This window comes from Planococcus citri, chromosome 1, assembly GCF_950023065.1.
Source record: "Planococcus citri chromosome 1, ihPlaCitr1.1, whole genome shotgun sequence".
In the NCBI taxonomy this organism is placed as follows: domain Eukaryota; kingdom Metazoa; phylum Arthropoda; class Insecta; order Hemiptera; family Pseudococcidae; genus Planococcus; species Planococcus citri.
Genome location: NC_088677.1, coordinates 39,212,410 through 39,233,817, shown reverse-complemented (window position 1 = coordinate 39,233,817; position 21,408 = coordinate 39,212,410). Strand labels below are relative to the sequence as shown.

Sequence of the window (21,408 nt, the reverse complement as noted above, 5' to 3'; positions counted from 1 at the left end):
TTACACATACGTCATGATGGTCTTTCAGAACCTAACGATTGGATGAGGATTTTACATATAACGTTGGTTATCAAATAAATTCTACCTCAATGACAATGAGTGTTGGGAGATGAACAAATTACGAAGGAATAATAAAAATAATGATGTATTAAAAATGAATTATTATAAAAGTAGATTCTGTACATACTCGTGATTACTATACATCGGTAACAAAAATTGGCAATGCGATAATCTCTTAAAATAAAACACCCGGAACTCCGGAACAGAACATTCTAGGAATTCTGCGAGTAAAAGGAATTTCCATCGGATATTTTTTCAAGTGAAGTTATAAATCAAGAGTAAAACACAACACACCCCAAAAACATCGATGAAGTAGGTGTAAGAAATGTTGCAACTCTTAGTCTTCTTTTTCCGGTGGTGTTGGTTTTACGGTTTGTTTCCAAGCATGATAAACGTACACGAAAATAATGATATTCACCACAATTACAGCGGAAATAGTGGACAGAAAATTACTAGCAAAAACACTGTAATGCAATATGTCATCGCAAACGTACTTCGTGAAGAAAAAAGCAGCAAATGGCGTAGTAAACATTAATATGCTACAATAGAATAGAACCCACATCTTGCGATTATAAAACAAATTCAAATTAAATCAATATTTGAACAAAAACCCCCGCAAAATTAAAAAGAATCATGGAAAATAAATTGAATTTGGTCCGTAAAAAATGAAAATCTGCTTCAGCTTCACTGCATCACTACTTATCAGTCTTATCATTCAAATTAGAATTACCACCTGCAACTACTTTTCACGTTTATGCGTACATTTTTCTCTTTTGTCTATTTTGCACGTTTGTGTGCCGATTTTCCGTCAGGTGGGATTAGGATTGGGTTATTTGGGTTGAGATTCTTTTCGAGTTTTCGCTTTTCGAAAAATATGAAAGAGTGAAAGTGAAAGCTGCTGCGACATTTTTTTTCTGTTTCCTGGATCACAGTTTGAAAATTGAGCCGAAGGAACATATTAAATTTCTCCGCAAGAAAATGCGTTTGTCGACTTCTATTTGTATATTAGAGGCAGTTTCAGGACTCGCGGTGAGTCAGACGTCAACGCCACCCGGATTTGAGTTGTTTTCGAATTTGGATCATTAAATTAATCTTTAGGGATGTTCGAACTGTTCGAGCCCACTCCAGCAAGTTACAGAAACCCCCAGCAATTACAAAAAATGCATTAAAAACTTACGGTTTGCTGTAAAACTGCATTCCAGCAGTCTGCAGTCCATTATGAGTCTGTCATGACCATGAGCGTTCAGTCAAAAACCCTAATTTTTTACATTTTCTGTAAATTCGGTAGTGTTCTGCGGAGCGCTCGAACAAGCCTCCTAATGACTGTGATTTCGAGGAATTCGGAATCCGTATTGTTACATAGGTACTTATATCGGCATTTGGTGGAAGGAACACAAATATTCAGAGGAATAATGAATAGGTACTTATCCGGCTACAGAAGAGTTTTTTAAAATTGAAATTTATTTAGGTCCATTCCTTTTTTTGTTCATTAATTCTCTCAAAAACAGAGTTATTTGGAAGAGGTAGAAATAAATGAAAGGTAATATTTACGAGAATTATTTGTGTAGGTAGAGGTACCTAAATGAATAAAACGATGAAACCATAATAACACATTCCTATCTTTATTATGCTTTTTTTGTTTCAGATGGACATAGAACATAGCAAAAAATAATACAGTATTTCAAAGACAAATTCAAAATTCAAAAATATACGCACGTCTTGCATTTTGACTTTAGAGTGAAAGAATGACAAATGGTCGAATTGTTTGATAGTTGGATTGCATAAAAAAAAATTAGTATACATAAAGTATCATCGCTATCAGATTCTCAAGAAATCAGTTTCATTATAGAACTTATAGTTATAGTATACAACGAAATGATACAGTAAAATCGAAGACTATCAGGTCAATTAGAACGGCAGAATATACAGTAGAGTATGGGTAACTCAAGTCTGCACAAAAATGTATATTATCATCTAATTTATATTACACGGGTATTTGAAAAAGATTATTACTTAAAACGGGTTATTGCAAACATTTTTCAAATTTACGTAACAAATATTCATGTATAAAAAAATTAAAAGCAAAGCAACAAAATGATCTGTGTTCAAATTACGTTCTCCACTTTTTTCGCCAGTAGTAGAGTGAACGAATACCATCAACATTATGTACAAGATAAGCGCATCATTGATTCAATCAATGTGAAATGTTCAAAGGAAGAAATTCATGACCATTAAAGTCACCTCTAGATTCACCAAATTTAGTGATTTCGACAAAAAATACTCGAAATGACTACAATACACTTATTTTCCTTAATAAATCGCCGAAATGGAAATACATCATTAGAAATCTCATCGAATTAAAAAAAATAAGGTATAAATCAGTATAAAAAATGTCTCGTATTAAAATGGTCGATATGAAGAACAAAATACAAAACTACAAATACGAGAAATCACGTTCTCATTTTGATACTTCGGCGAGTTCTCTTTCAACAATTTTACGATATTCTTCAAATCCTCCTTCGATACTTTTCACAGTTCCTTTGCCACATACCCAAAGCTCTTTGCAAACTTTTCGTATGAGTCTTTCGTCGTGAGAGACTAAAATCACGCCACCCTGCAATAAATCACAAAATGCGTATATATTATCAGCAATTCAACATGCTCGGAGAATTTTCAAATTACGTGGGAAGGATCAACTCACTGTGTATTTTTGAATGGCTTTTCCCAGAGCTTCGATTGTTTCAATATCCAGATGATTGGTAGGTTCATCAAGAATTAAAAAATTAGGAAGACTTAAACACATTTTTGCAAATGCCACTCTGGATTTCTGGCCTCCAGATAAACTACCGACAGGTTGTAATGCTAAATCACCAGATAATCCAAACGCTCCGAGATGTCTTCTGTATTCCTCAGCCGGTTTTCCTGCAGAAAGAATGGATAGTTAAAAACTTTCTACTAACGCAAATACCTCTACATTTACAAAAACAAATATTACCAGGGAATGATTGCTGTAATAATTCAACTGACGTTGTATTCATTTCCAATTGATCTACGTGATGTTGACTAAAATAACCAAACCTAAGATTTCGATGCAAATGAACAGAACCAGAGGCAGGTGTTAAAATCCCCATTATTAATTTCAACAGCGTGGTTTTTCCGGCACCATTGTCACCAACCTGGAAAAAAAACACTTGTATTTCATCGAATAGTTTTGATTTTTTGGCCGAAATTTCATTTGTTAACTGACTTACTATACAGATTCTTGATTCTAAATTAGCGCCGAGATTTACATCAGTGAAAACGTAATCAGAATTAGGTGCATATCGAAACGAAACTTCATCAATTTGTACAATAGGTGGCGATAACGACTCGGTATCGGGGAATTTCAAGATTACTTCTGGTTCTTTTTCAATTGCCTTCAATTCTGGCCTGTGGAGAATAAAATACGAAATATGAAATGGATAAATTTTAGATATGCTTGGTAAGTAGGTGAAATAACGGTTCGTAAAATGTTTACATTTTTTCCAGCATTTTTATTTTACTTTGCACACTGGATGCCCTGTTGGCATTATATCTGAATTTATCGATAAACTCTTGAACATGTTGTCTTTGGGCTTGTTGAGCTTCTATTTCGCGTTGTTGATTTTTCAATTTTTCATTTTTCGTTTTCTCAAACATTTCGTAATTGCCACGATAGCAATCAATTCTCTGAAAAGATATATGTAATAGATTAGCGCAGTACAAAAAAAAAGTGAAAAGTAGGTTCATTTTGTAATTACCTGTGTGTGGAAATGAAGTATATCTGTAGGAACAGTATCTAAAAAGTGCCTATCGTGAGAAACAACGAGCAACGTTTTTGGCCAAGTTTGCAAATACGTTTCTAACCAAATAATAGCTTTCATATCCAACATGTTAGTCGGTTCGTCTAATAATAATAAATCCGGACTGAAATATATAAAAAGAATTCATATGTACTTATAACTAAATTTCACACATTTGTTGTCTAGTGTCTACAATATAATGTTACAAAATTTAAATAAGCTTCATAATGAATTACCTAGAAAATAACGCTCTGGCGAGGGCAAGTCTCATTCTCCAACCTCCTGAAAATTCTTTTGTGGTACGTTTTTGCATTTCAGGGCTAAATCCTAAACCCGCTAATATAACCGATGCTTTAGCTGGAGCTTTGTCAGCATCAATTGTTTCTAATTTAGCATAAACTTCATTTAATTCTGCACTTAAATTACTGTCAGCGGAACTGAAATTGAAAAAAAAACATGCAGTTGGCAATGTAACTTGCAACAGCCTAACGAGTAACTAATCCTGAAAATATTCTTACTTATTTATCAATGCGGTAAGTTGTTTTTCTTTCTCCAAGAGTTCACACCTAAGAGTATCGCATTGTAATACGCTTTCTAAAGCTGGAGTATCATCTCCAACTACTTCTTGTTCCACATGCAAAATGCTAATATGTGATGGTATTTTCAACTGGCCACTGAAATATTTATCAAAATTCTCGTTTTCAAACAGGTCATGCGAAATTAAACCACTACTGATGAATATACATGAAAACTATTCCTACTCACCTAGAAATCATTCGTAATAAAGTAGTTTTTCCCAAACCATTTCTACCAACCAGACCATAACGCCGACCAAATGATAACGTCAAATCTGCGTTTTGTAACAATATTCTGTAACGAGACCACAAAAAATATTTAAATAAAAGAAGAGAAACATATTATGATTTCATGAACGAACCACGAACCTATCGCCAAATGACACATCGAAGTTTTCTATTCTTATATCTTGTGATCGGTTATTGCCTTTTGCTTCTAATTTGGCTTCTTTTTTACTCGTAACTTGCGAAGCTGAAGCCGAACTCATCGTTTGCATAGGGGTTGGATTAACCGGAACAGTACGACTGGTTAAATCTCTTTTTTCTTGTTTTTGTTGTAATTTGGCAGTTGCTTTTGCTAACTTCTTTTGATCCACTTTCTGTGAAATATTTTATCACAAGAATTCATGGAAATGCGCAAAAGATTATTACGTATGAGTACCTAATTGATAAGTTTTCGTTGTAATACGAACCAGCGAATAACTTTTTTGCATCAACCATATACTCTCAACTTCGCGTGTATTATCTACAAAATCTTCGGCAACAGCTCGCAATTGTATAGGAGCACTGAGTGTTTTGGACGTGCCGTTTTCCTCTATCCCATTACAATCAGGGATCATGATTTTACGCACCTTTCCGCAAATACGTCTACAAATGAAAGTAAATTACAGCAGCATTAAGAGCAATTCCAATCAGAAAATCGATGTGAAAATTGAATGGATTCAAGTAAAAATGCTCTGACTCACTTAATATCACATTCAGTTTTAGAATCATCCAATTGCAGTAACACTTCGCCGATGGCTTCATATATATCTTCTTCCTCTTGAAAGTCTTCGATACCGTTTTCTAAGACACCTGAGAAAATTATCAGTAGATATGTAGTTATCGGCGAATCACACTCATGAAGCACTGTACACGAAAATAAATTACCTTCGATGTATTGTGACATCTCTTCATCGATGGCCGGGAAAAGAGATTTGATATATTCCATGCATTGAGCCATTTGAACAGTCAGTTAAACTTGCATAACACTTGGAATAGAGTTGTTAAATTTTTAAAATTAATTCCAGTACTCGAAACGAGAAAAATTATGATTTATGATTCTTTAAGGAATCATTTTTGAATTATCTATCAATTGTACCGATACGATGCAAAAAGAAATTTCTCATTAATTAGTGAATTAATAAATAAAATCACTTTTCAGCTCTCGGAGTTATCATTAAATTTTTTTTGTGAAAATGTGAAGAAAATTTTAATGAGTTTCAAGTTTGAGAATTGAAACAAGCCTAAAGTTGTATCCAAAACCATGAAGATAATAACGTTATCATTAATCATTTTTCTGATGTCGATATCGAATTCAATTCAATCAACATTCAACTTGATACTCGATAGTGTAGATAGGGTGGGTACGGGGTACGGCCCACGTACACACATACACACATACACTGTTCACACATACGATTTCAGTTGTGTTTGTGATATCTAGTGCATTTGTAGTGTTTGTAGTACATTGAATTATCGATATCGATACCTTCGTCATCGTGTATATCGATACTTTTTAGATTTCCACAATTTCCACTACCAAAGTACTAACGTTGTAAAACACATTGGCGATACGTGTAGTTGTAAATTTTTTTCAACGTAGGAAAAAAAGTAAAATTTATTCAGATTCAGAAATTCAGATGATTCACATTCACTAATTCAGTCGATGAGTTAATGCTAGTGTAGGTGTGTGCGGTGTATGTAGTTTTTAGTGTGTTATTTTGTTTAATTTTTATTGTTTCCATAATTATTTACATTATTATCTTGATGATTCATGTATTGATGCGGTGGTGTCATATTGGAATAAGTTCTCGTATTTCTGGCTGACCAATTTTCTGCTTACTCTTTCGATTTTCCAACACACACTGTTGTTCTGTATTATTTGCTGATGTAAGTTGTACTTATCTATTCTGCGTAAGTATTCATAAAAATCGTATTTTTGTTTCCTTGTACGATTGCTTCAGAAACCAAGTGATATATTTCTCTTATAACTCATACAATCACATAATAGACGATAGCTTTCGCTTTTCAAATCAAGTAATTCGTCAAGTAGTCAGTTATAATTGGTTCGAATTGAATGTTTTTTTGGCCATCATTCGATGTCATTTTTCTCACGTAGTTGATCGATTTGACGTATTTTCATATTGTTTAGAGCGTTTGAATCGTTTGAAACATGTCGAAGAAGACCGGTGCTCAACCAGCTTTGCATAAGGTTATCATGGTTGGAAGCGGAGGTGTTGGTAAATCAGCTTTAACGCTTCAATTCATGTATGACGAAGTAAGTGACGTTTGCTAATATATTGTATTTAAGAGTAAATAAACGACAGAATGTTATCGAAGATTATTTTCTAGTTTATTGAAGATTACGAACCAACGAAAGCCGATTCCTATAGGAAAAAAGTCGTTCTGGATGGAGAAGAAGTGCAAATCGATATTTTGGATACTGCCGGTCAGGAAGATTATGCTGCTATCAGGTACTTGAATTCTTGCTGCGAATATTATCTCATATTCCCCGATATCGATATCTTCGAGATAGTGAATGAAAAAGATAACCATTCGTCTCTCGTTTCATTGCAGAGATAACTATTTTCGTAGTGGAGAAGGATTTTTATGCGTTTTTTCTATCACCGAAGAGGAAAGTTTTCAAGCTACCCAAGAATTCAGGTATTAATCAAATTAGTGCAACTAACCTAACCATAGAAATGTTTAGTTCTCAATTCATTCTTGGTTTAGGGAACAAATATTAAGAGTAAAAAACGGAGAAAACGTCCCATTCCTGTTAGTTGGAAATAAAGGCGATTTACACGACAAGCGTAAAGTTTCCTTATCCGAAGCTCAATCCAGGGCCCAACAGTGGAACGTGCCTTATGTCGAAACATCAGCAAAAACACGAGATAACGTTGACAAAGTAAATTCTTTATTATTTCATACATATGTATTAAGTATGTATTGTATATGTATGTAGTTAGGTGTAGGCAGTACTCTACACACACAACTACGTTGTGGGTGAGCTAGTTTCATACACGACGCCGCCGTCGTCAAGTTCAAACACCAAACCCGTTCATTTTTTAAGATGTAGCACATGGGAACTATGTATTATCGCAAAACCTATGAGGTAATTGTGTGGAATAGTTTAGTTCTCTTGACGAACTGAACTACGCCGCCCAAAACATTTTTTCATCACATAACTTCCGTATAATTAAGAGCGACGTTAAATATTCTAGTCATTACAATTGTTCTACGTGTTCTAAAAGACGAGTTGAGTAAGTTGTATTACAATTCTACGTGTTTTCAGGTATTTTTCGATTTGATGCGTGAAATTCGCTCCCGCAAGATGGAAGATACCAAAGTTAGTAATGGCCACGGTAAAGAAAAATCAAAAATTAAAAGATTAAAGTGTACCCTTCTGTGAATTCGTTTACTTAATCTTTATATCGATTTAAGGTTGCCAAATTACTTTCTTTTCTCTATTTATGGATTTTTTTGTACTTTTAAAAAGTAAGCTTTTATTTATTTGCTATGATACATAGTGCGGTTATTGCAAAAATGTCAAGCATAACGAAGAAATTTATTATCGATGATTCACTGTCGAACGCTGAGTGTATGAGTAAGAATCTTGAAATATGTTTGCTTTTGTAGTTTTTTGTTCCTGTATAGAAAAAATTCTTTCTCTGAATTCTTCTGGACAACGTGAAAACGATTTTTTCGGGCTTCTCTTTTTCTAAATGTTGTTTGTACATTATATACATTCCTCTCAGGAATAGTTCGCTTTGATTCAGGTAATTTTATATGATATTATTAAGTGCCAAACGAACTACTTCACACAGACTGTTTTTTTTTCTTCTATTGTATATTTTCTTTTTTCCTTCCTTCACCAAAAATTATTATTCCATGATCAATATAGTTTGAACTATTCTTTTGTATCGCGTCAAAGTTTTATTTTGAATGGAGCAACGCAACATTGATTTTTTTTCTACACGAATTTGTAAGTTTAATTTATATACCTAATCTATTGTCCAAGTCAGAATTTGTGACTGGTTTTTTTTCTCTTTTTTTAAGAAAAAAAAAATGTTTTCGTATAAGCGTGTTTCGTTTGCAGTAATCGATGTGTTCATATTGGAGTGTGTATATATTATACATAATTTCTATGTAAACTTTTGTTTTTAATTCTTGAACAAATCTATTATTTGTAATCGAAATTACTGATTGATGATTTTCGCGAATTTTTGTAATATTATAAAATAAATATTTGAGTGTAATTTTCGTGTAGGCGAACAGATGTTGAAATTCATACTAATGTGTCAATTTTCTGAAATTCAGATGCTCACTTGTCAATCGCAATCCTGATGTATTTACTTAAACCTCGTTCATGTATATTTTTCGACCAGCTGCAAGATTACGTAATCGACTGCGGAATGAGTTCTAAAACAATTTCACAAATGTATCACCGCTACAATAAATTTCAACCTAAGGAAAAACATTTATTTGTTCAAGTAAGAAACGTGTATGTATACAGTTGGAAAAAAATTGTTCCAGATATTTAATGACTAGCGTTAAAAAAATATCAGACGGCATGATAATTACACACGTATAAAGCAGCGCGTTAGGAACTCTAAATAGCGTTAAAATAAAAATTAAATCTAGAATTTTGAAAAAATGCTTTTTCAAGCGCGAGTTTTCGTTTACTATAAAAATTGGTGTCTCGTCAAGTTTTTAAAAACTTGAAAAATTCGATTTTAAAAAATGCTTTCATCTTTACCTAATGCTACAAAATATGTAAAAACGATGACTGAGTTTAAAGCTTATAAAATTTGATAATTGTTTAGAAATATACGACGATACGTTTTAAAAAAAACATTCATTCGAGAATTGTGATGAGGATTTTCAAGTTAGGCCTAATTTCAACACGGTACTGCGGAAATACGTTACGAACTAACGGTAAGATATGCATCAAATGGTGTTATTTACGAAGCACGAAGTATGCACTATTACTGTCACACTTCTGATAGTTTTTTTTGTACAGATAGAAAATTCATGCGTTTGAATTAGGAAACTACACAGCGCAATATATTTCTGAATTTTTGACGTTGGCGATTTTGTCGTTGTCGTTGTTGAATTCCTCTGGTAACTGGGTGATTACGAATGATTCTAACAATCTAGTAAACAAATTCATGCACAATTGAAGTTGATCCATAATGTTGTTACGAATTTTGCAACGATAATAAATAGAGAGCTGCGTCGAGACCAAGTCAGCGACGGCGAAGAGGTTTTAAAAATTTTCAACCATTTTTAATGCTGCACCAAATAAGAAAAATTGAAAAATGACGTGTTTTTTTTAAAAGTATTGCGCAGTGGCGACGACGTTGGCGTTGTTTTTTTGGCGCAGCTCTCTACAATAGTAATTTAGGGGTTTGTAGCATCGTTCGTGTAATTTACCTGATGAAATGCTGTGTCGATATTCAGAGGAGGTTCTTTGGCACTAGTTTCGATATACTCAACGCCTAATTGATTTGCTATCTCTTTGCCCTTTTCTTCGGTTATTTTTCTGGAATGCAGTAAATCGATTTTGTTCGCCACAAGCAGCACTGGAAAAGAATCTCTGAAAGAAAAAAACACGTCAATTTTTATAATGAGAAAAAATGCTTTTATGAAGTTTAGGAAACAAATAATTTTCCTATCACTCTGTCTTTCCCTTTCCATAATATATTGGATCGTTAGATTTGAATGGTATTTAAATAGGTACTTACAAGTACCTAGTTATATAGGTATAAGGAGTACGAATATTTGGAAAAAATCACATCTATGACAACTGATGATAATAACCTTGATTCCAAATCCAAACCTTGGATCGAAGGTTTACAAAATAATAATAAAACTCATTAAGAAGAATTACTCACGCATCTTGAACACGTAATACTTGATTATAAAAATCAGTCACATGGGCAAAACTTTGAGTATCTGTAACCGAGTACACAATAAGAAAACCGTCACCAGATCTCATGTACTGTTCTCTCATAGCACTGTATTCTTCTTGACCAGCAGTATCTAGAACTAAAGCAATACAAAGGTAGGCATGGATTTTACTTGATAAACATGTAACATTAGCGATATGAACGAATTAGTTACCATCTAAAATGCATAATTCGCCATCTACGACAGCATGCTGAATATAACTGTCTTCAATGGTAGGATCGTAATTAGTGACGAAAAGCTTTTGAAAGTATTGAATGGTAATTGCACTTTTACCTACACCCCCATCGCCTACTACAACCAACCTGTACCTAGTAATATCGCCTTCGTTTCCAACCAGAGACATAATTAGTATTTAGATCACGATGAGTCACTTCAAGTACATTTTCAGAACAAAGGTTACAGTGATATTAAATCAAAATTTTGCAACTTGAAATTTTTTTTTCAACGATTTATGTAAATTTTACTGTAAATAGGAAAAATAATTATCATCTATTAACGCAAAAAATTATTCTATTATAAATTCGTAGTAAAGTTCGAAATTGATAACATCGTATGTAGCCCTATAGGCGTAAATATTTTTCAGAAATGTATGATAAGCAAAAATAAATTCTCGCGTCAGCGCATTCTCTTGTACTGAATGAAAAACGGAAAGAAAAAGGATCGACGTTCTGAGAATGCTTTCTGTGTCTTTGATTATCGAAGTTCTGTGTACTTGGCACAAGATATGTAGATGTACTAGTAGTTGAGTTTGTATTTTATAACTAACAATCTAACAATTGACAACGCAAACAAGGTTTTATTTTATTTTACGTTTTTTAATTATGAAAATGGAAAGTGTGAGTAATTATTCGTTCATTTGATGATTGCATTAATAAGTTATATATTTCTCGCGATTTAAAAAAAAATAAGTACAAAAAAGTTAAAACATTAAAGGTAAAACAAGCATAATTTGTGTTAGTCCTACATCTACAAATACCTACAAAATGAAGAGCATGAGTAAATTTGAATAATTGAGTTAAAAGTATAGTCGTAAAAGCTCGCGATCAATCAAACGAATTACCATTATTAAAATTTATCAAATATCACAAGAAAAAAAATTTACACACATAAAAATTGACCCACTAAAAATAAAAAACAATCGTTCATGTTTGGTAAATATTACATAATGAATATCCACTAAAAATACTGTTGAAAGGAGTGAACCGCATGAAGTCAGATTATCATTTATTACAAGTTCCCAACGGGACTTTAGGGGTTCTGAAACTGGATACAGTTCCCGTTTTTCGAATATTAGGAGGTTTTATGAGGGGGGTTCTTTTGGAGATAGCTATTAAAGTGTTCATATTTTCTGAAACAAAAAAAAATAAATAAAATGATAAATACAAAATACAAAAATGATTTAATCCAAAGATGAAAATCATTACTATTAAAAAAAACGATTGCTTACCCTTTGACGCGATTCTTTTAGATTTCATAGGAGTATAACGATGTCCAATTCGACGAGGACTTTTTAAAGGCTTGGCGAATGTTTCATTCTTGGTGAAAGTTGAATTCAAATTATTTACAGTTTCGGGAACAACGAAAGTACTATTGGTTTCATCTGTTTCGATTTTCTCTTCTTGTGGAGCAAGTTTCATTTCTTCGTCCTCTTCGTTTTCGTCGTTCTAAAATAACCGGCAAAATTAATGTAAATTAATAAACTTTCAAACGACGGAAAATTTCCAGAAAAAAACTTACTAGTGAAATCAGAGGACAGGGCTTCACGTGGCTGTGAAGAATATCCAACGATAAAGTAGAATATTTGTTAAGCATATCAGTTCTTCTTTTATTCTCGTTATGAGGTGATACATCCCATGTAATATTATAGTTTCCTTTGAGCATATTGCTGATATCCTAAATTACAATAAAATAATACGGGTTGGTATCAAATAAAGAAATTAATGAAAATTAGCAAATTCGTAATCTTACTTTCTTCTCTTCAACCATAGTGCCAGTAACTTTGTTGAATCCTCGTAATAGATTATGATGCTGATTATATTGTTCGGCCATTCTCAATATAATGTTTTTCTGAGTTTCGTTTGTGATGAACATGAGATTATTAAATTTGTGCCTGTGAGTTAAATGAATGTCTTTTTCCATTTCGCTAATCTGAAAAATAAATTACATAAATACATAATATGTATTAATAAATTATTTCATACGTTTTCCCCGTTGAAAATTTAAAGTCATCGTATTCAATTTTTTTTTTTTTTTTTTTTCGAAATAACCGCAGTACTTTTATAATGAAAAGATTCATCAAAATGATTCAAAAAATAGCTTATTTCTTCAAAATTTAAACTTCAGTGAAAAAAAAAACATCTCTTCCAATAATGTCAAAGCGACTTTTTCAGTAGTTAATTTTTAATATTTCGAATTTCATTTGATTTTTTTTTTGCAATAGATTTGGTAAAAAAAAGTAAGTAACTTAAAAAAAATCGATCAAATTACTGAAAAAATTCAAAAAATTCTCAAGTACCTGTAATTCGTTGATAATAAAATCTTTTTCCAGCGCTTCGATGAGATTATTTTTTTCGATTTCATTTTTCAGATTATTGATAAGCTCATCATTTTCGAATTTAGCGTCCCATAATTCAGCCATTCTAGAATGCAATCCATTTACAGTACCTTCCATACGATTTACCGATACTCCAAGGCGTAGAGAATCCTGCGTCAGAAATTGAATAAAAATAAATATTACATTTCATAACCTTTTCTCAGTAATACTTTTGAAAATACTCTAACCGCATCATTGTTACAATCGTGAAAAGAGTTGATTATTTCGGCATTGGTAGATTTGTATTTAATTTTCCATAAGAGAAGTTTTTCTTTTGATTCGATATTCAAAATTTCTTGATGATAACTTTTCTTCTGCGTGAATAAATTACGAATTTTCTCGCGCCAAGAAGTCAAATCTCCTACTTTGGGTTGCGAAGATAATGTTCTTAATTCGTTCTCCAATGCAGCGTTTTTATTTTGTAATTCTTGAATCAGTTGTTTATAATTATTAATATGTCCATCAATGGACATGACCGTTTTAGCAATCTGAAAAGTAGAATATTGATTGATAAGTAATATATCATTTACTGAATCAAAAAATAAAAAATAAAACTAAAAGCTCGTTAGTTTACCGTTGTTTTGATAGTTTTGGCACGAGCAGCATACTTCAAAGTGTTATAAGTATCTTCGTAAGAAGACGGAGTAGGACCAACGCAAGCGATCATCACTGTTTGACAATTGCCACCGAGAGAATCTTTAAGTAAACGGGTTAGCTGCGAATTACGATAGGGAATGTGTTTCACATTATCTGCTAAATTATTGATACAATTTCCTGAATAAAAAAAAAAGAATGTAATACATAAATAAAATATTGGGTATTATTTTAAATGATAGTTGATTTCAAATACGAACCCAAAGCGAGTAACGATTTATTAATATGAGCTCCTTCTTTGAAGCGACTTCCTTTGAAATTCGTCGCTGCTCCTCTTTCAGAACCAGCTAAATCAATCATTGATAATTTAACTATCTGAACTCTTTCGCTGCTTTTTTGTTGTATCTTGATAAAAACCTACAAAACACCGATTAATTTATCAATTGAAAAACACTTGTCATTTCAATTTCGCTTGAGCTGATACTAACTTGAAATACAGCATGAGATCGAGAGGATTCGGCGTTTGCATCGGTCGGATGCTGTGTTCGGTTGGCATTTCCTTGACGTAATAAATCAAACAAATGCTCAACTTCACTAATCTGTATCAGCTTGATACCAGCTACGATTACTCCGTTAACAGAGTCTTCGATTAACCGTAACGGTTCCTTAGAAGGATTCAGTAAATCGAAAACTTTTTCATTATACACCTGTAACGGTTTTTAATTTTCAGTAGAAAAGTTCTGCAAACACGCAATCTCGAATTTACATAATAACTGCTTACTTCTAAGTAAGATATCCCGATGTCAAAATGTTTTTCGTCTTGAAGTTCGTTAATTTTTTCATATAAAGATTGCATAGTTAGGTATATTATACCTGGAGTTTGGTCGTTACCCAACATAGTGAAAGTTTTTCCAGCTCCAGTTGCTCCGTACACAAAAACTGAAATTAAAATGATCGGTAAGTATCTTGAGTACTCGGTAGTTCGTAAGTGTTGATAAAATAAAACATTTGAAACACACCTGAGCAATTATAGCCTTCCAATAACGAAGGTAAAATATTGCTGATACTTCCAGTGTACACGTCTTCGTTGGTGGACGATGCACCATAAATTTGATCAAATATAAACTGTATTTCCTTATTTTGTTTTTTAGTAATGTCACGCATTCTTTGTTTAACGCCATGGAAGAAGAATGGCTGATCATTTTCTTTAGGATCAAATACTAAAACTTTGTCGTCGAGTTGTTTAACAATGCTCCTGAAACGAACGAAATGAAATGATAAAAGGAATATCTATGATCAGATACATACTTTTATCAGAAAAGATAGGATATGCAATGGATTAAAACAAGAAATAATAACTTGAAGCATGGTAATTACCTGCATTCGTGATCTTTTTCGCGTTCATTAAATGGCCGTACACGAATATATACTTTCATCTCCGTTGATCTACCCAATCTGGGTTTCGGTCCCGGTGATTTACGTCCAAGGGAAACCCTCATTTAAATTTTATTTTTAAAATCGGAATTTTCATAAATATTCGCGCAATTAATTAATAAAAATACACAGTATCAAAATTAAACTGGCCCATGTATGAAGCGATGCAGAATGTAGAATGGAGTAACGACTATTTTTCGAATTCAATGAGCAGCGGTAGACGAGGGCGTAAATAAAGAGAATAAACCAATCACGTTCGAACTATGAGTCAGTGTTTTTTTACATGTGTTATTAATTTATTAATTATGCATACTTTAATTTTCTGGAATACGAGCTTATTTTGTTTCAAAATTATTTCAACGCATCAGAAATATGAGCACAATAATTAAATTTTTAAATTTGTGATGAAACAAATTACAAACACGAATAAAGTGTAAAATTTAATTTCAATTCCCGTTTTTGGCCAATATAAAATCTAAAAACAGGTAGCACTGCAAAGCTATCTAATTAAAAAATTGCCCATCAACACAAGGAACGCTAGTGTGCTTGGAAATGGGAAAATAAAAAAATAGGAAAGGTGGGAAAGGGAAAAGGGAGGAATGCTGATAAAAAAAATGTAAACAAAGGAAAATAAATAGAAAAATTTAGAAAAATGCGAGGAAGAAAATTCTTACGTTCAAACTTCAAAGGATTGCAAAAACAAGAACTTTCTTCAGATTTGTTATGAATTTAATTTATTCAACGTTATTTCACAAGGTACGAGGTATTTTAATTCTTAACCGTAAACTGAAGTAATCGTATTGCGGCGTGAAAATTTACATTGATAACAATTTTTGTCTTCTTGAAAAATGTGATATTTTTTATATATTCATTCATACTTTTCGAGGTAATCTATGCGAAACATGACTACCTCTACTTTTATGAAAATCGATGGCCCTCTTATGAGCCTGGAATTGAATAAAGATAAAAATAAAGTTGCTGTTGCTGGAAGACGAGGTAAGAATCATTGATAAATTCGCCGAATGAATTACAGTTTATTGAAAATACATTTCGGTATTTTGTTTTATGATTACAGCTTTCAAAATATTTTCTATCGATGACGGAGTATTTGTTGAAGACATAGATTTACGTGGTACTGATACCGTTAATTTGAATTATTCGTTCACCGACGTAACTTGGAATTTGAAAGAAGGTATCGAACGCAACTCTGTCAACTGTAAATGTTGCTGTTTTTAGTAGATCTTTGGATTTAATGCAAATCCTCATTTCATTTTTAGAGCACATACTAGCCACAGCAGCTACGAATGGAGCTGTTATAACATGGAATCTGAATAAAAATCATCATTCGAAACAAGATCGTGTTTTTCTGGATCATAAAAGAACTGTAAATAGGATAGGATTCCATTCAGTCGAACCATGGTTGATATCGTGTTCTCAAGATAGTACAGTGAGATGTTTCGATTTAAGGACTCGAGAATCTGGACGAATTTTCAAAAGGTAACGAGTAACTATCAAATTAACCAATTTCTTCATACTTGTTTAACTATGTACTACATATTTTTTCCTTTTTTTATGTAGTAACACTGAGAGTATTCGAGATGTGAAATTCAGTCCTCATTCGTTGAATACGTTCGCTGCTGTATCTGAGAACGGAGGATTACAATTATGGGATATTAGAAGACAAGACAAATACTATATGCAGTATGCTGCTCACACCGAGCCAATTTTCTCTTGTGATTGGCATCCTGACTATCAATGGATAGCTACTGGTAGCAGGGATAAATCAATCAAAGTTTGTTAATTAAGTTTTTTTTAATCGATTTTTCTCATTTCTTTCGTTTTTATGTTTGTATTTCTTTGTACAAAGGTTTGGGATATTACGTCCGTTAAACCCACTCTAAAATACATGATCAACACAATAGCTTCGGTTGGCCGAGTAAAATGGAGACCAATGAGAAAATATCATATTGCTTCAGCTGCTCTTGTTGTCGATTGGAACGTCAATATATGGGATCTGAGACGGCCATATATACCATTTGCTTGCTTTCGCGGTCATAAAGATATCGTTACTGATATTGTATGGAGATCTGATCCTCATTTCGTTATATCAAGTGGAAGAGTAAGCTTTTATCGAAATCAAGACGTATGGAAGTATGAAAATACGTGCGATAATTAATTAATGTATTTAAAAAATAGGATTCTCAAGTATTTTATCATGTATTTTCTGACGCAATGCGGCCAGCCGATGCGGCAAACCCACAAGCTGTATCAATTAGTTGTACCGGTGACGTGGCATATTCTAATCGCGTTAATGTTAATCCTGTAGTCAAATCTAGTAAAATACAAGGATTACTGAGGTGATTTTATTGCAAATATTACCCTTATTTTTAAAACGTCAGATTTTCATGTCAATTTATTAATTTTACGATATTTTCAGGCGTTCCACTGATCTCAATTCAGAATTTTGTCAAGCAGCTAGTCAATTGAATATATACGGCGTAAAAAAATCAGCATTAATGGATGACTCCAGTTATTTATTTGTCCACTTAGCTCGTAATTATTTATTATCAGGAAAACCGTTGCCTGAAATCTGCGAACATAATTCTTCCCTGGCTGAACGATTCGGCTGCACTGATGTAAGATAATTTTTTTTAATATGAGTGAAAAGTATTTCGAATTATCAAAATATCATTATGTTAATAGATCGCATTCGTGTGGAACGTAATTAAACAAATTTTTTCCACCAATTTTTTCGATTCGGATGAATTACTTCCTGAAGAAAATGAAAGTATTATTATCGATGATAGGGAAGAGACTGATGAAGAAGGCGAGATATCGAAAGAATTGGCTGTCGCTCTAGAAGTAGAAGACGAGTTACCGGATTTATTAAGCTGTGATACCAAACAACAATTAGACGAATTAATTTCCGATCCTTGCGTTACTGTGGGAGATTTTTTGTTCGGTGATAAGGAAATGGATCCGTTATCTCTCGATTACGATAATTGCGAAAATTTACGTTTAAGCATGAACGGTGTTTTCATTGAAAAATTTGATCTCGATGAGAACGATTGGAATCTACCACATGAAGCATTCCCTCTAAGGCATGAAATCAAAGAAAGCTCTCCTCCTCCTGAATTATTACCAAATAATATTACGTCGTTATCAAACGATGGTAAGTTTTTTTCTCATACTTATTTTGACAAACTGTTGATAAAGTATTACTTGATGTTCTCGTGTTTTAGATTCTTCGTTACCTCCTGTCAGGTTTATCAGATCTGGTAAGCAACAATTTCAGTTACACGTTACATGGTCCCAAAGACTACCACGATGGAATTGCAGTGATCTGCTCGCTGATGCATTGATGCATCATGCTGATGCAGGTGACTTTCAAACCGCAGTATGCATATTATTAGTATTAGGAGAAAGAAGACGATACTTGGTCAAAGCATGCCAATTGGATGAAATAGTTTTAGAACAGTGGTTGCTGACATACATCGATATGCTGAGTCGATTCAAACTGTGGAATATAGCAACAGAGGTAGTACCTATTATTCGTCGAGAATCTCCTTTTTGTAAAACTAATGAAATGAACATTTTTATTAATTTTTTTTTTTTTTTTTTTTACAGGTTATTCAGTTATCCTGGATATCAAACGTGAACCAACTTAATCAACATTCAACCACAATGCGAACATCTTGTGGTAAATGCAAAAGAACTTTAGTAAGGAGTGGTTGGTTGTGTGACAGATGTCATTCCACGACTACTTCTGTTTGCGCTATTTGCCATAATGTGGTTAGAGGGCTTTTCATCTGGTGTCAAGGATGTACTCATGGAGGTCATTTAGCTCATATGCAGTCTTGGCTTCAAAATAACAGACTGTGTCCTGCTGGTTGCGGGCACTCTTGCGAGTATTAAATTTATTGAATTTTAAACATCACTTAATACGGATAAATCATCTTTTGGATACAAAAGAGTTGAATATGAAACGGATATACCTGATTTTTTTTTACATTGGTTGAATTTTTCATGACAATTTAACGATTTTTTTTACGTTTAGGAGAATTGTCACATTTACGAATGAATGAATGCTATTGAAATGAAACATTATTATGAACACATACGTATATTTTACATTTTATACAAAAAAAAGGAAAGAAAGAAATATTTAAATTACCTCCTTTGGAAGAACGCAGTAAAAAGGACGACGACGTTGAGTTGAAGTATCATTAAGTTTTCATTATTTAGAAGGTCCGAACACTAAATTTGAAGATGAATGTTTTTTTTCCTATAAGTATCAAAAGTCAACGGCGAGCATTGATTTTTTAAATAAAAAATTGTGATAATTATTGTACGAGGATTATTAAAAAAGTCAAACGTTTTACTGCTTCAAGGTTCCTATATAGTGACCATAGACAATTTCTACAGAAAAAACGAGGAACTTTTCGAACTCAATTTTAAAGACTTCAACCTCTAAACTTGTAAAATGAAGACATTTCTTATAAGTTCTAATGATTATTCACTTTTGATAAAAAGTTCTTAATTTTATATTTTGTTCATTTTTCTAAGTACTGGAGAAAATTATATGGAAAGTATAAATACATCCATTTGAATCTATGCATTTAACTTTTCTGTGAAACTTTTCTATGGTCGCTATAAAGGAACCTTTAAAGAGTTCCAATGGATGATAATTTAATTACAAAACATCGCTTATAAAATATATCATCTTTAATAGTCAGTAGTAACTTTAAAATAACACAGAACGTTTCACAGTCATTCGGAACGACTGATAAATTAACCTTAGTATTTTTATATATTTTTTTCCCATTTCCAATACGATGAGTTCATGATATGTGTGTTTACATTATAATGTTTACTTGTCTACCGACATACGTTCAAAAATTTTGTAATTTCGTTATTAGTTTACGGAAGAGTTTATTATTTATATGTATTAAACTAATAGTATTTCGAATGAATTTTCTGAAGTTTTAAAATTGTAATGTTTACATTTGTTATTTTTACAATCGTTTCATAATAATTCTGAATTGGTTTGAAAGTTTTGCATTTATTGAATGTTTCCTGTGGTTTTCATACCACGTTTGTTGTAGAAATTTTTTTGAAGAATTTATGAAATAGTAAAATTAATCTGAATGTGATCTGAACCAGGAAGTATTCTTTTTTTAGGCATTCCTATAAATTTTGACATACTATCTCCGCTCCCATTTCGTACTTTAATAATTATGAAAATTGAATTTGCTTTTTTAAAGTTACATTCACAAACGAAAAATGAATAACATCAAATTAAAACAAATCGCGTTGTACAAAAATGATTTAAAAATTATAAAAAAAGCTTTCACACGTATTTTTAGTAGTTTGAAAAAAAAAGAAGAAAACCCACACATAGTAGAACACGTCAATTTTTTTTGCAACACACTCATAACCTACACATAAGTATAAATGAGTACAAGTGAGAGAAACGTTTAAAACATAAAAATATAGAATAAGAGATCATCACAGGCATTTTTTCAATATACGAATTAATGGACATTTTTATTTTCATTCTTGGTCTGAAACATATATTAAACAAACAGATGCATAAACGAATTAGAATTTAAAAGAACATAGGATATCGTTTCAGGTACGCAAAACATCAATAACAAAATTACAGCATATAAAACGCGAAGATAAAAGATACGAAGGGCGGGAACATCTAAAACGCGTATACACATACTTAGCTGAAAAAAACAACCATTAACACAAATTTGGGTAATTGATACGTAAGGAGGAAGTTAAATGCTGAAATTTTCAAACACAATTTGTAACTGAAGAGTTGAAGATACCGGGTCTTATGGCCATTGTTGTTGCACAGGCTGTTGAGCCCGATAATGATCGACAACGACCGCTCGTTGAAGCTGAGCACCCAATGTAAGTAACAGTTGTCATGTCACTAGCCCCCGATTCTCGTTTCAAGTAATGCGCTCGACAGCTACCGTCGTGGTTTCCAAATAATCTAAAAAAGATGAACCATTTCGAAAGAATGAATTCAACAATGAAAATACTCAAGTTACTTACGCGGCTTAAAAGTTCAAAATTATAGTTT

At 32.6% G+C, this 21,408-nt stretch overlaps 6 protein-coding genes across 10 annotated transcripts in view; 2 read left to right on the top strand and 4 right to left on the bottom strand.

Moving 5' to 3' along the window:
• Window positions 1-1,666: 1,666 nt before the first annotated feature.
• Window positions 1,667-5,918, bottom strand: LOC135831853 (ATP-binding cassette sub-family F member 3). The gene is made up of 13 exons (XM_065344667.1): window positions 5,606-5,918; window positions 5,422-5,530; window positions 5,149-5,323; window positions 4,826-5,055; window positions 4,647-4,751; window positions 4,400-4,555; window positions 4,118-4,318; window positions 3,840-4,005; window positions 3,578-3,768; window positions 3,312-3,489; window positions 3,056-3,236; window positions 2,762-2,982; window positions 1,667-2,674 (listed from the first exon to the last, which is right to left on the bottom strand). The coding sequence occupies exons 1-13, from the start codon at window positions 5,676-5,678 to the stop codon at window positions 2,519-2,521; spliced, it is 2,142 nt and encodes a 713-aa protein (XP_065200739.1). The 5' UTR covers window positions 5,679-5,918; the 3' UTR covers window positions 1,667-2,518.
• Window positions 5,919-6,276: 358 nt separating this feature from the next.
• Window positions 6,277-8,976, top strand: Rala (Ras-like protein A). Of its 2 annotated transcripts, none has more exons than XM_065344674.1 (6): window positions 6,277-6,631; window positions 6,870-6,995; window positions 7,070-7,191; window positions 7,295-7,381; window positions 7,451-7,625; window positions 8,013-8,976. In XM_065344674.1, exons 2-6 carry the CDS (start codon window positions 6,891-6,893, stop codon window positions 8,127-8,129), a joined length of 606 nt encoding a protein of 201 aa, XP_065200746.1. In that variant the 5' UTR covers window positions 6,277-6,631; window positions 6,870-6,890; the 3' UTR covers window positions 8,130-8,976. The 2 variants fall into 2 exon arrangements, with proteins under 2 accessions (XP_065200746.1, XP_065200745.1); XM_065344673.1 differs by having other exon boundaries at window positions 6,278-6,607.
• A 209-nt stretch (window positions 8,977-9,185) lies between these two features.
• On the bottom strand, window positions 9,186-11,326 carry LOC135831856 (ras-related protein M-Ras-like). The gene is made up of 4 exons (XM_065344672.1): window positions 10,844-11,326; window positions 10,615-10,768; window positions 10,154-10,316; window positions 9,186-9,873 (listed from the first exon to the last, which is right to left on the bottom strand). The coding sequence occupies exons 1-4, from the start codon at window positions 11,031-11,033 to the stop codon at window positions 9,763-9,765; spliced, it is 618 nt and encodes a 205-aa protein (XP_065200744.1). The 5' UTR covers window positions 11,034-11,326; the 3' UTR covers window positions 9,186-9,762.
• A 140-nt stretch (window positions 11,327-11,466) lies between these two features.
• LOC135831851 (kinesin-like protein KIF18A) lies at window positions 11,467-15,516 on the bottom strand. Its single transcript, XM_065344666.1, has 12 exons — window positions 15,255-15,516; window positions 14,897-15,132; window positions 14,659-14,816; window positions 14,366-14,584; window positions 14,138-14,294; window positions 13,858-14,057; window positions 13,472-13,771; window positions 13,206-13,394; window positions 12,659-12,838; window positions 12,428-12,583; window positions 12,138-12,354; window positions 11,467-12,038 (listed from the first exon to the last, which is right to left on the bottom strand). The coding sequence occupies exons 1-12, from the start codon at window positions 15,374-15,376 to the stop codon at window positions 11,911-11,913; spliced, it is 2,262 nt and encodes a 753-aa protein (XP_065200738.1). The 5' UTR covers window positions 15,377-15,516; the 3' UTR covers window positions 11,467-11,910.
• Window positions 15,517-15,885: 369 nt separating this feature from the next.
• On the top strand, window positions 15,886-20,855 carry Wdr24 (WD repeat domain 24). Of its 2 annotated transcripts, XM_065344665.1 has the most exons (11): window positions 15,886-16,067; window positions 16,198-16,307; window positions 16,387-16,503; window positions 16,589-16,808; window positions 16,890-17,103; window positions 17,179-17,430; window positions 17,508-17,668; window positions 17,749-17,947; window positions 18,015-18,483; window positions 18,554-18,849; window positions 18,939-20,855. In XM_065344665.1, exons 2-11 carry the CDS (start codon window positions 16,205-16,207, stop codon window positions 19,224-19,226), a joined length of 2,319 nt encoding a protein of 772 aa, XP_065200737.1. In that variant the 5' UTR covers window positions 15,886-16,067; window positions 16,198-16,204; the 3' UTR covers window positions 19,227-20,855. The 2 variants fall into 2 exon arrangements, with proteins under 2 accessions (XP_065200737.1, XP_065200736.1); XM_065344664.1 differs by having other exon boundaries at window positions 15,887-16,307.
• LOC135831854 (diuretic hormone receptor-like) overlaps window positions 19,416-21,408 on the bottom strand; it is a 102,102-nt gene continuing 100,109 nt past the window's right edge. For 2 of the 3 annotated variants that reach the window (XM_065344668.1, XM_065344670.1), the window contains one exon: window positions 19,416-21,318. In XM_065344668.1, the coding sequence (XP_065200740.1) occupies window positions 21,114-21,318 (205 nt within the window). In that variant the 3' untranslated portion in view covers window positions 19,416-21,113. The remainder of the gene's footprint in view (window positions 21,319-21,408) is intronic. The other variant, XM_065344669.1, reaches the window with a different exon arrangement.

Coding starts and splice junctions, on each gene's coding strand:
- LOC135831853 (XM_065344667.1), bottom strand. CDS start 5,678: ATGGCTCAATGCATGGAATATATCAAATCTCTTTTCCCGGCCATCGAT. Junction 5,056..5,148: donor TGCAAAAAAGTTATTCGCTG/GTTCGTATTACA, acceptor AATATTTCACAG/AAAGTGGATCAAAAGAAGTT. Junction 4,556..4,646: donor TTATTACGAATGATTTCTAG/GTGAGTAGGAAT, acceptor TAAATATTTCAG/TGGCCAGTTGAAAATACCAT.
- Rala (XM_065344674.1), top strand. CDS start 6,891: ATGTCGAAGAAGACCGGTGCTCAACCAGCTTTGCATAAGGTTATCATG. Junction 7,192..7,294: donor GAAGATTATGCTGCTATCAG/GTACTTGAATTC, acceptor GTTTCATTGCAG/AGATAACTATTTTCGTAGTG. Junction 7,626..8,012: donor CACGAGATAACGTTGACAAA/GTAAATTCTTTA, acceptor ACGTGTTTTCAG/GTATTTTTCGATTTGATGCG.
- LOC135831856 (XM_065344672.1), bottom strand. CDS start 11,033: ATGTCTCTGGTTGGAAACGAAGGCGATATTACTAGGTACAGGTTGGTT. Junction 10,317..10,614: donor GTATTACGTGTTCAAGATGC/GTGAGTAATTCT, acceptor TTTTTCTTTCAG/AGATTCTTTTCCAGTGCTGC. Junction 9,874..10,153: donor TCGACACAGCATTTCATCAG/GTAAATTACACG, acceptor TTTGTTTACTAG/ATTGTTAGAATCATTCGTAA.
- LOC135831851 (XM_065344666.1), bottom strand. CDS start 15,376: ATGAGGGTTTCCCTTGGACGTAAATCACCGGGACCGAAACCCAGATTG. Junction 14,295..14,365: donor GATCTCATGCTGTATTTCAA/GTTAGTATCAGC, acceptor GGTGTTTTGTAG/GTTTTTATCAAGATACAACA. Junction 13,772..13,857: donor CCAAAACTATCAAAACAACG/GTAAACTAACGA, acceptor TCTACTTTTCAG/ATTGCTAAAACGGTCATGTC.
- Wdr24 (XM_065344665.1), top strand. CDS start 16,205: ATGCGAAACATGACTACCTCTACTTTTATGAAAATCGATGGCCCTCTT. Junction 18,484..18,553: donor TACGTCGTTATCAAACGATG/GTAAGTTTTTTT, acceptor CTCGTGTTTTAG/ATTCTTCGTTACCTCCTGTC. Junction 18,850..18,938: donor TGTGGAATATAGCAACAGAG/GTAGTACCTATT, acceptor TTTTTTTTACAG/GTTATTCAGTTATCCTGGAT.